The 15377-nt window shown below is 41.4% G+C and overlaps 1 protein-coding gene across 1 annotated transcript in view; it reads right to left on the minus strand.

Moving 5' to 3' along the window:
• Positions 1-849: 849 nt before the first annotated feature.
• SLC4A1AP (solute carrier family 4 member 1 adaptor protein) overlaps positions 850-15377 on the minus strand; it is a 30324-nt gene continuing 15796 nt past the window's right edge. The window contains exons 10-14 of the mRNA XM_030858088.3: positions 14106-14352; positions 12010-12096; positions 11265-11332; positions 9786-9855; positions 850-8563 (exon numbers count right to left, since the gene is read on the minus strand). Of these exons, the coding sequence (XP_030713948.1) occupies positions 8514-8563; positions 9786-9855; positions 11265-11332; positions 12010-12096; positions 14106-14352 (522 nt within the window). The 3' untranslated portion in view covers positions 850-8513. The remainder of the gene's footprint in view (positions 8564-9785; positions 9856-11264; positions 11333-12009; positions 12097-14105; positions 14353-15377) is intronic.

A 15377-nucleotide genomic window follows, 5' to 3' on the forward strand; every position in this document is an offset into this window, starting at 1 on the left:
GATGACAAAAGGAATCCTGGTGGTAAAAACATGACTCTAAGGTCCTCTGCAGCCTTTTGATACACAGGGCTGCCTCATTTCCCCAAAGGCTTGGTACACAGTAGGTGCTCAGAAAGTATTCATTGAATACCGTATGTGAAAGTATAGGAGTATGCAAGGATGATGACTAGAGTCACTGAAGCCTCTGTCAACCCTAGTGGCTGTCCCTTGGGGACCAGACTAATAACCAATGCAGAAGCTGTCCTAGCCTCAGGCCCTTTTCCCCTAACTGCCAATCCTTAGTGTTCACCCAAGTAGCACTGAGATTAGTCAGAACCTGGGCACGAGGCTGTGTATTCTGGAGCCCCGCCAGGAAGCAGGGGCAACAGCCTGGATTCTGATGCCCATTGCAGCCCCCTCTACCCCTTTGCTCCAGGCAGCTCCCCAAGAAGCTTGAGTCTGACCAGTTGTGGGAGGCGCTGCTCTCCTTCACTTCCAAAATTAGCTCAGACCTTAAAAATCACAGCCTGGTGCCTGCTCTTCTCATGACGAGGAAAACAGGAGATGTCAGAAGTCTCCCTAGGTATCGGCAAGAGAACAGCTCCTCTGCTCCCTCCCTTCCTTGTATGAGGTCATTGAATCAGGATGACAAAGCAAACAGTGACAGGTTGGGACTTGTTCCTGGACTGATTCCAGGGTTGCCCCAGCCCCTCCCTCCTCCTCCTCAGAATGGCAGACCCAGGTGTGGACAACAAACAGACCTGGACTCGGTCCTTGGGATCTGGGAAATGGACACTAGTTGGGAGGCATCCTCCGTGGTGGAAAAGAGGAGGTCCTGGATAGACCTTGGTGGAACTGGGAATCGTGATATTGGCACCACCGGACACCTGCACAGTTTTCCAGGCTTCAGTGTACTTTCATTTATTCTCATTTGAGTTAAGGAGGACAAGAATTCTTTTCTGACTTTACAGATGAGAAAACTGAGACTTGTTTAAGGTCAGCAACTTAATCAGGGTAACATGGCTTAAGGGTCACAGAGCCAGACATGAAAGAGTTTTGTGACTCGAGTTACAACCATCTTCCCACCTCACCACAGTTCCTTGAACTTCACTCATTGGTATACCTGTCTCATGCTTTGTACCTTGTTGCATCCCACCATACTGTTACTTACTTAATGTTCTTCTTTAAATAAACTCACTTTAAAAACTGACCTCATTCTATGCAACAATATGTATGTGCATGTGTATAAATAATAATGTATTTATATGCGTAACTGCTAAAAATTAAACATTTTCATCCTCCTCCCCTAAAGTCAACTCTCATAATGCCTGGGATACTACTGCACACTTTCAGAAACTGTCCAACTGTCCTCCGCCCTCCCTGCATTACTAATGATGGATTGTCATAGGCTGGCAGCCTAGCGGCTGCCCTTGTTGAAATGCTCAGCCAGTAGGATCACTCAGGGCCACCACTGTCGTTGTTAGCGCTGTGCCTCCAAATCACAGAATTACTGAATCAGGGGGGATAAGAAAGAGATCATGGAATCCAGCTCCTAGCGGGGAGAGCCTTATACAACACACCCACTCATAGTCCTAAAGGTTAAGGGAGCACCGTTCAGAGACAGAAAGAGGAATGAGATGTAGTCTTTGCTCTTGAAACTCACAAACCTTACAAACACAAACAACTGAAAACTAGAAGGAATAAGCAAAGGATCTGGAATTATGGTTCCACCATGAACTTGGCATGCCTTTGAACAAGTCACTTCATTTTCTGAGCCTCAGTTTCCTTAAACAGAGGTGATAACATCTCCTCTTTTTACACTTTAAGACATCTCCTCTTTTTACATTTTAAGACAGATAGGAGATTCAGATTTTTGAAATGAGTGTGATATATCAAAATATCAAGTTGTACACCTTAATTATATACAATTTTTGTCAATTATTCCCCAATAAAGACAGTGGGGTGGGGGGTTGGTGTGAAAAAATGCTCTGTAATACAGTGTGTAAATAATAAACAGGCAATGCCTAAACTCCTCCATAGAATATGTGCATTATGACTGGAGAATGACTTTCTCTGGGTGAAACTAAACACCAGAAACAACAGGCTGGGAAGAGATTTAGGGAACACTGTTTGGACCTTGTCAGTGTCCCTAATTTGCTGCTTTCAGGTCTTGGATCTGGGAAGACATTGGTGACCTGAACCAGCTTGCTGCCCTGAGGTCTTTCAGAACCCTGATTCTGAAAGAGTTCAGGATGTGCTTCTTACTCTTTCTTCTGCTTTGAAACATTTGTCTTCTGGCTTTCAGCTCCAAGTGCAAGTTGCTGTACAGTGATGGGTCTGTACTGCCCTCTTGTGATCACTCCCTGTCATAGTTGCATTGACTTTTGAAGGGGTGTGCGTGACAGCCTGAGGAAACCAGAGCCAACCCTCAAGATCAAGATTTTCCAGGGCCAGCACAGGGCTTAAAGCCCAAATTAAAGCCAGCTGCTGTAATCCGGAGCTCCTTGACGGGAAGGGGTAGTTCCGCCCGATTTTGCCCCAAATAGTTCAGGAATCCAGGCCTGTGCCTGCATTAACCCTGCTAAAATGGTTAGTGCTTAGATTGTCCAGCTTGTCTGGAACAAGTTCTGGAAATGAAGGCAGCTCTAAGGTCCTTTCTCTGCCTGGAAAACCCAAGCGCAGGAAGGGCCAGGACTAGAACTTGCCCTGCAACCCTCACACCTATAAAGCAACAGTTAACTGAGCACGTATTTTGTGAACTGGTAGGTGCCATGAGGTGCAGTCGGGGTACAAAATAAGATAGTTCCCATCCCCAACTCAGAAAGTTTACAAACATAAATGACCCAAGCACACATACAATTAGCCGATGTCAGGTCATCCGAGCAAGGGGTATCACAGGAGTAGAAATAAAGTGCTGTAGGGCTGGTGGGAAAAGGGACATTAGTGACAACCAGTGGGATCACGGTTTCCTGAAGATAGTGAGACTCAAGCTGAACTTTTAAAAATGAGTAGGACCTTAACCTAGTAGACATGAGCAAGGAAGACCACAATAATGCTAATAACTACATTTTGGGGAGCTGATTGGGTGTCAAGCATGGCTAAAGGTTTTACAGATAGCTCAGCTATTTAATCTCCACAACAGTATTATGAGGTAGCTATTACTTTCTCCATTTAACAGACAAGGAAACCGAGGCTCAAGGCCATGTACGGCAAGACGTGATGGAAAATACATGAAGAAGTAAAAGCAGAAGTTGTGTTTGGGGCAAATAACCTATTATTACTAGAGTATGGGTTATACTTGGTGGGTAGCAGAAAGGGACAAGAGCAGATGGGGATGAGTTATGATGATCAAAAAGTACAGGAACCCTATGATATGGGATTTAAAAGCCTCAAATGAATTTGGACCTCACCCTTTGGATAATGGAGAACGTCTTGAGGTTTCAGAGCCAAGGATTCTGCTCAGTGATGTACTTTAGGATAACTCAGATGCATGGAGGACAGCTTGATGAGGCAGAGACAAAAGGGAGGGAGATCTGCGAGGAGTCATGAGGCGAGGCGAGCTTGGGTCAGGGCAGTGGGCAATGCAGAGGAATGAATCCTAAAATCTCTACACGGAGAAATTGTTGAGATTGACTTGGGGTACTTCGATTTTTAAAAAGTGGTTAAAAAAAAAAAAGAATGCACTTTAAATGGCTGAGCAAAACAAAGTTACAGTGTTTGGCTTCAAAGACCTCGAGAGACTTAAGTTATATGCTTCATGTTATACAACCCTCAACTACAAACATTTACACACGATGGTTATAGAATCCTCTTCCAGCAAAGGTCTTATGAAGCCTGCAGAAAGGCTTCCTCAAGAGATATAAGATACGTATGCACTGATTTATAAGATGTTCTTTCATGGGTTAGGTGGCAAGAAAAGTTGTCCTCTATAGGAGATAAACAGACTTTTACTTTTAAGGATAAAAGAAGACTCTAAATACTACACTTAAAATTCCATATGAAATTGGCAATTAGTATGGTCAGAACCAAGAATGTGAACTAAGTTCAGATAGAGAGTTACTATTAAATCTAGAAAAATCTCACACTACTTATTTCTCACACTTTGCAAATGAAATAGAAATCTGTTCAGTCATATCATCAATTTTATTGATACTTCATTAAAATGTGTTACAAATAAATTCTATGAAGACTTGAAATTAAAAAAACAAAAAGATTGATTTGGAGGATGAAGAAGGTGGAGCTACATTCAGTGGGAACCACTGTACCCTCACATGCTGAGCCCTCAAACCTGTCATCAGTGCCAGGTCCTCTTGGGGGGAGAAAGACTTCTGGTCTCCCGTGGAATAGAGGTCTCAGTCCCACCCTGGACTGTCGTAGTGCCAAACCTCTAAAACCAAAGCAGGGCACAGTCCTCTCAGATTGCTGAGAAGAAATCTTGAAAATGGTTCTCAATGCCCACATCAAATGAGGAATCTCATGATCAAAGAGCAGCCTGTCACAAGAAGACATGATACCAGTTTGATGCCATGACCCACCCTCCACAAAGGTCAAGGAGAGTTTTACGTCATTTCCCAGCAGTTTGTCAAACCTGGTTTGGTCCAAACAGGGATGGACCAAACCTTGTATGGGAACTCAGCCATGCCAGGGGTTTGCATTCCTGCTTTTGATTGCCACAGGGCTGGCAGGCTTCCTTCCCTCTGGCTCCCACTCTCAGGAAGCCGTCCACAGCTGCTGGTCACTTGTCACACACTATCCAGGAGGTGGCAGCATTTCAATGGTAAAGCAACAGATCCTCAGGCTGTGGCTAACGACTTCAAAGTTTGATAGGAATTGTGTCATTATTTCCCAAAGAGTTAACTCCATCCAGCTACAGTGAAGTAGTAATGGGTAAAGGCTTGTAATGGGCTATAAGGAAATAATGGGACTTCATACTTCCTATGCTAGATTGGGACAATTCCAGGGAAAATATTTATAGCAGGCACTCAACAAACATTTATTGCATATACCAGGCACTATGCAAAATCCTTAGAAATGTCCTAAAGCAGACAAAGAGATTTGCTTTAAAGTCCACTCACACCCCTGACCTTTCCTTCCAGAATGATGTTCACTGTACCACTTATTTACTTTTTCCCCAAATAAATAAGTACCTATAGCCAAGAAAAACTGTTCCCAATACCAAAGATATGGAGACCAGTTGTCCAAGGCTGGGGTCTGCCTGCAAAATTCATGCCTGCCACCTGGTCTTCAAAATCACCTGAATCTTAGGCTCACCTGGTAGAAGACTGAAACTGCTCTCTAGCCCTCTCTTGAGATCCAGACCTCTACATTCAACTGCTTTCTGGACACCTTTACTTAGATGTCTTAAAGGGACATCAAGTTCAACTTGTCCAAATGGAATTCACGATCTCCTCCACCTCCACCTGGTCCTCCTCCAGTGTCCCCTCATCTCAGCAAATGACATCATCGGCCATTCAGATATATAAGCCAGTGATCTAGGAATTACCCTCCAGCTTCCTTCCCCCTTCACTCCCAGACAATCCATCACTCAGTCTCAGCCATTCTACTTGTTAAAATATTGCAGGGACCCCTTTCTATCTCTGTATCTCGATCTCCACTTAGTTCAAGCTGCCATCATCTTTCACCTGGATCTCTGCAGCAGACTTCTGACTGGTCTTCCTGCATCCTCTTGCCCTCTTCCATCCTTCCTCCAACCTGTAGCTTAAGTGTTCTTTTAAGGACCCAAATCTGACCACTTCACTATCACTAACATCCCAGTGGCTTCCCGTTGTTCTTTAAATACAGAGGCAGATATGATACAGAATTCCTGGGGAGGCCAGGAGAGACCAGGGACACCCTACTTACAGATAACCTGTTGCGTTCTTGCTGTAACAATATTTTTTTGTAATGACTAATAACCTTGCTTTCGTTTCTGTGAAAAGGAGACTAGATCACTTTGATTTCTGGTAACCAAAAAACTGCAACCCATACAGTTCAGGAGGGGGTAATTAGCCTTCTGGATAGAAACTTTTCAAATATCCTAAAGACACTGTAATGAACATCTTGAGTCAGGTGAGACCCCAAAGATGAATTTGCCTAGAGCTGAGTGGGCCAAACCTGGCCTGCCACCTGTTTTTGTTTTTAAAATATTTATTTATTTATTTGACTGTGCTGGGTCTTAGTTGTGGCGTGCTGGATCTTTAGTTGCGGCATGTGGGATCTAGGTCCCTGACCAGGGATGGAACCCAGGCGCCCTGCATTGGGAGCATGGAGTCTTAGCCACCGGACCACCAGGGAAGTCCTGCCACCTGTTTTTATAAGTAAATATTTATTGGAACACAGTCACACTCATTCATTTGTATACTGCCTATGCCATTTGCACTCCAATGGCAGAGCTGAGTAGTTGCGACAGATTATATGGCTTGCAAAGCCTCAAATACCTGGCCATTAATAAAAATGGTTTGCTGACTGCTCTAGAGGTTCTCCATTATGGGCCGCACATTAAAATCACCTGGAGTGCTTTTAAAAGGGATCAACTCAGAGATTCTGATTAAATTGATCTGCCATGGGATCCTAGTATTAGAATCAAACACTTCAAAAATTTCCCTAGGTAATTCTAATATGCAGCTACAGTGGAGAATCACTGATATAATCCAGTCTCCTCTCACAGGTAAGTCGGCCCAGATGTCACGATATGTCTCCTTTTTGTAATGAATAACAACTACTAATATCTACAAATCCCTGTAAAGCATATCCATCTACATGGTCTCATTTTATCCTAGAACAAATCCAAGGTCCAAAGAGCAAAAAGCGTTACTGTCCCTGCTTCACACATGACAGAATTCAGGCTCAGGGAAAGGTCATGTCCCCAAAGTCTCCTATTTAGTAAAGAGAAGCTAACACTCACGTGCAGGTCTTTTGAAACAAGTCCACTGACCACTGATATTAATTGTACAAGTTACATATTTATATTTTATTTTGGCCAATGGAGTCCTACTTGCTTTCATGCTCTCAAGACACAGGACCATACCTACCCCTCCCACAACATTTAGATATCTGCCTTCCTAAAGCAGACGATGCTCTGTGTAGTCCCTAGGATTCCTCAAGGTCACTGTGAGGGTAGAGTGAGGAGGAGAGGATTGTATGCATGCAGATATGTGTGTGTACATCCAATCCCCATCCATCCCCAACTCAATTCAACCAGAGCAGGCATATTTTTTACCTGTTCAAGTATTAGGGTTCCACATACAATTCTGTTTGAATCAGGAGTTTCACCTTTGAAGACCACTGATCTGGCTCAGACCTCAGTCCGTGGTTTTGATCCAAGGTGGCACAGACACTCTGCTCCCGAATTCCTGTCACTTCTTACATCATCAACAAGTTCTTCCCTGTTGGTCTAAATGAAGTCCAAAATAATAGTTTCTCATAATGCCAATACTGGTATTGTTTTTTGAGAAATCAGACTTATTTTTAGTAGAACAGACATCTGTTAGGGTAACTGAAGTTTCTTGTTACTGCTTCCTGCCCACCTCATGCATCCCATATAATCCATATTGGGAAAGCATCATCCTCATCCACTCCCTCTCGCTGGGCCACAGCCTTTCTCCTGCCTGCTCACTATGTCTGCCTCCAGCATAATCCACTGGTTTTCCACCTTGCTTCCACTCTTAGGCTTTCCTTTCCTGTGGAAGTGAGGCACTGATGATGGGAAGTGGGGGACGGGGTGGGAATAAGACATATTCTTCATTTCTTCATGTTTCCAGGGAGGAAGGAACGTTTATTCCCCTCTCTACAGAGGTGAGAAACCCTACAGTGGGCAGAACACATCCAGCTTTTAATTTTGTGACCTTATCTGCACCTTTCCACAAGAGGAGGAGTGACTAACCTAACTGGTCAGAGTCCAGGATTTTCAAAGAACTGAGTTTTTATCAGCATCAGTGCCTGAGTGCACGAGGTGTGCTGTGGTCCTGAACTGTGTCCTCATAAGTCAGGGTCTGTTCTCAAACCTGGCAGGAGGATTATAGTGCGAGGGAGTAGGAAGCCCCCAGTGTGTAGATATCTTTTTAGTTCCAAGAATGACATAGACACTCAGGGTTACACCCTGGCATGACCTCATATTTCAACACTTATTTGAGGAGGCAATTACCAGTGAATCCTAAAGCCTAATTGCCAGAAGCACCCTATTGCTCAGTAAAAGCATAGTCCCTAAAGCTTAAGACAGACACTGTAGCCTTAAATAAACATGAGACATCTTCAAGTTCTCATTTAACAGAGTCATGTCTCTCACTTTACTAATTCTCAAAATATACGGTTCCTTTTTACATACATACACAAACACTTTTAAACATAAATAGCAAATTCAAAAGAATCAGATGGGTAGATAAATTTAGGAAGCCAAGAGCACAGAAGAAAAGGCCAGTCACCAGATTTTACAAATGATCATCTGAACTCCTTCTCTGGACATTCAACTTGATATATTATCCTAAATATCCCATGTCACATGGTCCACAAGGTCTTCCTTTAGGATTCGGAAGCAATCAATAGCCATACTTATCATTAAGATGGGTCCTGCCATCTCCACTTTGGCCTAGATCAGAGTAAAAAGCAGACAAAAAGCAAGCATTTTAGTACCTAAATTTCTATCATTAGTATATTAGAAACCCAATCCATAGAAAAAGCAACCTGTGATAAGCATATGGGAAAACAAGCATCTCATATATTGCCTTGAGGGTATAGTAGGAACATAAACTAGTATAATCCCTATAGAATGCAATTTAAGGTCTCTTAAAAATGTTTGTAGCCTCTGATCCAGCATGTTGACGTTTAAGAATTTTTTCCTACAAGTACACCTTTACACTTGCAAAACTATACATATTAGAGGTTACTTATTGCAGACTTGTTTGTAATGGCAAAAGACTGGAAACACAGCAAATATTCATTGAGGAAACTGGTTAAATAAATAAAGGTATATCCATACTATAAAAAAGAACTATGCTACCATTACAAAAAAAAAAAGAAAAAAAGAAATCTATAAGTAGCTATGGAAGGATGTCCATATATTATTAAGTGCAAAACAGTAAGGTATAGAATATGCTTCCATTTGTGTAAAAAAAGTGATGAAATATTATGTATTTTATTGCTTACATAGGCATTTTACATTATATATATAAGTCATAAGAAACTGATATTTGGTTATCTTTAGAAAAAAAGTGAGTAGCTAAAGCACAGCTAGAAGACTTTTTTTTCCCCTCACTTTAGAGAAAATTTAAAATACATGTAAAAGTAAGGAGAAAAATATAATGAACCTCCATGTACCCAGCACCCAGCGTTAACCATGACTGACATGTGGCAAATCCTGCTTTATCTCTTGCCTCTCCTCTATCTTCCCTCATCCTCCACCACTGGACTATTTTAAGGGAAATCCCAGGTATCATTCCATCTGTGAACACTTCTGTACATATTCCTGGAAGACAAGGACTTTTTCTAAAAAACATAACTCAGTATCACTCACACTTTAAAAAAAAATTAACAATAATTTCCTAGTATCATCACATATCTAGCTAGTGTTCAAAATTATCTGACTGGCTTATAATTTTTTTTAATAATTGTTTGTTTGAATAAAGATCCAAACAGAATACACAAATTATATTTGGTTGATATGTCTTTTAGATCCTTTAATCTACCCAGAAGGGAGACTTTTCCACTACATACTCTTGTAATGTTCTTATACTGAACCTTAAATATATATTACCTATTCAGAAACCTAAATAAATAAATATTAGAGGAAAAGAAAAGTAAAAACCATCTACCTTCAGGTGGGACCCACACACAGTAATCTGGATCATCTTCTGGATAGTTGGAGGAAAGTGTCAGTGGAAGCTGCAAAAACAGATAGGTTATTTTATTCAAAAGAATTTTAACTCTAAGAATTATTGTCCCTATCCCTGTGAGCAAACAAAAATTAAGAGAGAACAGCTTCCACTAATGATCTTGACATAAGTAACCAAAAATGGGGGAGCATTCTCTCCCTGAATCTTGATTTTTTTCCACAAAGCCTCAACAAGCTGATTTTCAGCCAGTGAGAGTGATGTTTTTTCTACAAGAGGCAGTCAAGACAGGTGTGACTCTAAATGATATAACCTCCACAGAGGACAATTTGACATTTGCCTTTTGACTCAGGTGCAGAAGAGTTAACAAAGCAAGCCTGACTGCTATCCTTTGAAAGGCCTGTTTGAAAGGCTTGTTGGTGGCCATCTGGGAACTTGGATTTCAAGAGGGTTCCCACTACCCTAACTGACAAAGAGTGGCCCACTGGGCCAAAACTGTTCGTAAAAACAATGTGGTTTATGCTGAACACCTGCTTTCCTCCTAGGACAATGGAATTTGGGTAGATGCCAGGCAGGGTATACCTATGTGATCAGTACCCAATATAAATCCTGGGTACTAAGCCTCGAATGAGCTTTCCTGGTTTCACAAGTTGTCACTCTTTGTGAGGGGAATTAAGCACATCCTATGTGACCTCACTGGAGAAGGACCCTTGGAAACTTGTACCTGGTTCCCCGGACTTCACTCCATGTTCCTTTTCCCTTTGCTGGTTTTGCTTACTATTCTTGTAATGTAATAAATCACAACTGTAAGTTCCACCACATGCTAAGTCCTGTGAGGCTTCTTGTGAATTACCTAGCCTAAGGGTGGTCTTAGGGACCTCCCGACACCAATTCCACTTCTGGGAACTTACAGTATCCATACAAATTATATACACATAAGGTTATTCATTATAGCACTGTTATAATAAAAGACTAGAAAGAACCCAAGTGTCCATCGATAGACACCCCCCAAAAAAATGAAGTCGATAGAGTACACCCACACAGTGGGAAGCTCTCAGTGCACTGATAGACAATGATTTCCACCACAGGTTAAAAAAAAAAAAAAAAAAATCACAGTGTAGCATGCAGTATATTACATTCTACCTTTTGTGTAATAAAAAGAGGAAAATAATATATTATTCAAATGTCTTTGTATGGCATATTAGGATATGAAGAAAGATTCACAAATTAATAAAAGAGGTATCTGAGCAATTATAAAGAACAGAGCAGATAGAGACAAGAATAGAGAATCCAAAAATTCAAAAATACAAATAAAAGAGCCCAGATTTCTAGAAGAGAGGGTAGCAGGCAGCTGGGAATTCTGCTAAGATAATCCCTGGATTCACTCTTCTGGACATGGCCCATGGCAAAGGGGTTCATTTTTACTTTCAGAGAAATGAAGATGATGACTAAAGCACTTACTTTGCCTACACCAGGAGCTTTCTTTTTCTTCAATTCATCTCTTCTTTTCTCATATTCATTCTTTGATGCTAATTTATGAAAAAGAAAAAAAATAAAAGAGGCAATAGCTATTTCAGAAAAATAAAATGGAAAAGAAAAATTCCTCCCTAAAGAGCATTATAATTATTGAAAAAAACATCACAATCTAATTCTCAAAAATTCCTTCTACTACTGTAAAGACTATATAGAGAGAACTGTCCCTTCGTTAATAACCTTAGTTTTCAAATCCTAAGCCTAAATTTAATCACACCTTTCGAAAAGGTAAAGGAAAATGGGGCTGACTTTACTATTTTACAATTTAACCATTACAGTTAAAAGCAGTAGAAAACCGGAAAAAAACAGTCCTTTTAATAGCCCATCCTTTCAACCAATTTATTTTAATAATGTTGGAATCACCCCCATGATAGGCACATATTCAACCCTGGGAGATGTAAAATTGTAGAGAGCTTTGCATGGCCAGAGGGAAACATGAAGGCATTAGGTGCTTTGGGGGTCAGGGGGGGAAACCCAGGAGACAGAAGAGGAAAAGAAAGGCAAACAGGATGGCACCAAACATGAACCTCTCATATATTCCAACTCTGTCCACAGCCCTGGCAGCAGCATCTACCCAGTGTCTGCGCCTCTCAGGTCAGCTGCCACCCCCTCCTCTGTGACACCAGTTGGCTGCCTGTGTGTGGAGCAGCAGTGGAGTCTCTGTGCTACTTGCCTGAGGGTTCCTCACATGATGCAGCTGTCTCACTAATCTCTTGGTAACCTTTATTCTGTTCCACTTGGCTGAGTTGAGACATGTTTTCTATAAAATGCAGAACCAAAGCATATCGTATCTTAATTCGTGGTGGGGAACCAAGAAAACAAATCAAAAGCAAGAAAAGCTAAGTACCTACATAATCATCCACTTTTACTATCATTAGCTTCAACTAACCTTAATAAGGTTTTCAATAGTAAATGTGTCTCCAGAGGTCTAACAGAGAACCACCAATTTTCCACTTCAAAAACTGGCCAACTCTGAGGTAAAACTTTTTAGCAATACTTACCAAACCCTTAAAAGTGTACATATTCCTCGGCCTAGAAATTCTACTTCAAGGAACATATTCGAAGAAAATAATCAGAGATGAGCACCAAGATTTATTATATACAAGTATGTTTATAATAGCAAAAATTAACAAATAACTTACATGTATAATAATGTGGAGTTAAGTAAATTATGGCACATTCATGTAATGGACCACTTTGCCCCTTATTAAAATCACATTTTAAAAGACTATTTTAAGACATAGAAAAAAATAGGTTATAAAATAGCATGTACAATACAATCCCAATGTTATTTTATTAATAAATTAATGAATGCCTGGAGTAATCCCTAATTAGCTGCAGATTTACTAATTAATGTATCTTATAAACCAAATTTTTAAATCTGCTATTTTTATTTTATTTATTTTGCGGTACGCGGGCCTCTCACTGCCGTGGCCTCCCCCGTTGCGCAACACAGGCTCCGGACGCGCAGGCTCAGCGGCCATGGCTCACGGGCCCAGCCGCTCCGCAGCACGTGGGATCCTCCCGGACCGGGGCACGAACCCGCGGCCCCTGCATTGGCAGGCGGACTCCCAACCACTGCGCCACCAGGGAAGCCCTAAATCTGCTATTTTTAGACACACATATTTACTTCGGTCCCTTAAACAAAAAAAATACAGTACTTACTGCTCGCCTCCCCACTGACCTGTTTATGTAACACCTTTACAATGGGTGGATCAAAGATTAGACTCTGCAAAAAGGATGCTTTCCTTTTTTGAAAAGGCCAAGCATTGTGCCAATAACAAAGGAAAATGCAAAAACAAAAGATTTACTTCTCACAGATGAGGAAACAATAACTTTTCTGTGTCTAAAACAGCTGAAGGTGACTCAGGAGAAGGTCTACATACCAGGCCTAGTGTTTTTACATGGACTTGCCTGGTTTGTTTTGGAAGTCCATATGCATACATTCCCATACACGTTTAATGCCAGTGTTTTTTGCTTTTCCTCATGCTCCCTATTTTCTGTGCAGTCTTAATCTTGCTAAGCAGTTTGGCCAACCTGCAGGAAAATAACCCCTGCAGCTGACAAGGGTTAAGAGGATACTAAAAAGATAAACAATAATCTCTGGGCGTGGGAGATTCCCCTTTTCTTCTTTGGACTTTTATGTATGATCCGAAGTTTCTAAAATGAACATATGTGCCTTTTATAATCAGAAGAAAACATATTTAAAAACTAATCAATTCCCTCTTTTATATTTTTCATCAGCCCTTCGTTGAGGTGGGTGAATACAACATGTCAGGTTCTCTGCTAGGTACCACAGACAAAAAGATGAATAAGGCATGATGCTTCCTGAGAAGTACAACCAGTGGGTACAATTATGTTTAGCCTCTGTTTCAGGGACAGGGGAGAAATGAATAAGGGGAGGCTTACCCCGAGACCACCTAATCAGGCCCCATCATCCACCCTGTTCCACTGCCCTCCAATCACAGAGTGGCAGCAGCTCAGGACTGTTCCACAGCTGCTGTGGTTTCAGATTCCACAGCTTTCAACTGTCCATAATTCTGGAACACACTGGAAATACTTGCCCTTATTTTACAATGAGGATAAATAATGACTGGCAATCAAAGAAAGACCAGGAAAGTATGTTTCCACAGAGTCAGGTGTATCACACATCACAAAGTGTCACAAAGCCAAAATGCACAGGCAAGAACTGGCTTTGCTTTTTCAAACCTATCCACGATGAATGTATATGCCCACTGAATAGCACAGGAAGGAGAAAGAAGACATTACCATGATTTTTTGTTTCTTTAGAACATGTGAAATCTGTGGGAGGACCTGTTTCCTGCACTGCTCCTTCTGGCTCTATCTCCTGCTGCAGCCTACTGCTCCCCGCCTCCATTTTCTTCTTTTCATGCTCCTCCTTTTCTTTCTCCTCCTGCTCTTCCTCCTCCTCCTCCTCCTCCTCCTCTTCTACTTCAGGCTCATCCTTCATTCTCATTAGAGTTGGAGGGAGTTCTGGACGCTTGGGGGGTAACTTCTATGAGGGAAAAAAACCCATGAACAAGCAGTTCTACAATATGACAGAGACAAATCTTTCCAAGGGGGTTAAGCTAAATGAGCAGAATGTCTAACTTCTCTAGGCGGATCAACCCTGCCGAAGTTTGTTGGAAGGAGGACTTTCACGTGAAATATTATCCATCTATGAATCCTTCTAGGGTCAAAAGAACATGAAGTATGAAACACTTGAAACATCTTGTAGGGAACAAAAACATTTATTCCAGGTATGATTTACTGAGTACCAGCTGTAGGAATTCTGTCCTGTTACCCCTCATGATATTAAATTCATTACAAATCTTTATTCATTAAAAAATCTCCTAGGGAGTAAATCAGACACACATTTCTAAAAAATATATCATTTGTGCAGCTTTTTCATTTTAGATTTAACACAATTTCAAGGAAACAAGATATGTAAATCAGTAAAACAGATCCTGAAGCAAAAGAAATTTCTTGAATAAGGTCAAATATTCTAATCAACACCTTTCAATAAAAGTAATTATTAGAGGGCTTCCCTGGTGGCGCAGTGGTTGAGAATCTGCCTGCTAATGCAGGGGACATGGGTTCGAGCCCTGGTCTGGGAGGATCCCACATGCCGTGGAGCAACGAGGCCCGTGAGCCACAACTACTGAGCCTGCACGTCTGGAGCCTGTGCTCCACAGCAAGAGAGGCCGCGATAGTGAGAGGCCCGCACACTGCGATGAAGAGTGGCCTCCGCTTGCCACAACTAGAGAAAGCCCTCGCACAGAAACGAAGACCCAACACAGCAAAAATAAATGAATAAATTAATAAACTCCTACCCCCAACATCTTAAAAAAAAGTAATTATTAGAAAAAGTTGATCACAGCTTAAAGAATAGGAAGAAGGTACCAAAGTATGTTAGGTATATCATTTTTTAAACATAGGATTTAGCTCAGTAATCCTAAGGAGAGCTTTTTAGTAAAGAGTTTTTCTTCTAACTAAAATACCCTCTCCCCACCTCACAGAAAAGCTTCCATCACAGGTAAA

The sequence above is a fragment of the Globicephala melas genome, chromosome 12 (assembly GCF_963455315.2).
Source record: "Globicephala melas chromosome 12, mGloMel1.2, whole genome shotgun sequence".
NCBI classification, from domain to species: domain Eukaryota; kingdom Metazoa; phylum Chordata; class Mammalia; order Artiodactyla; family Delphinidae; genus Globicephala; species Globicephala melas.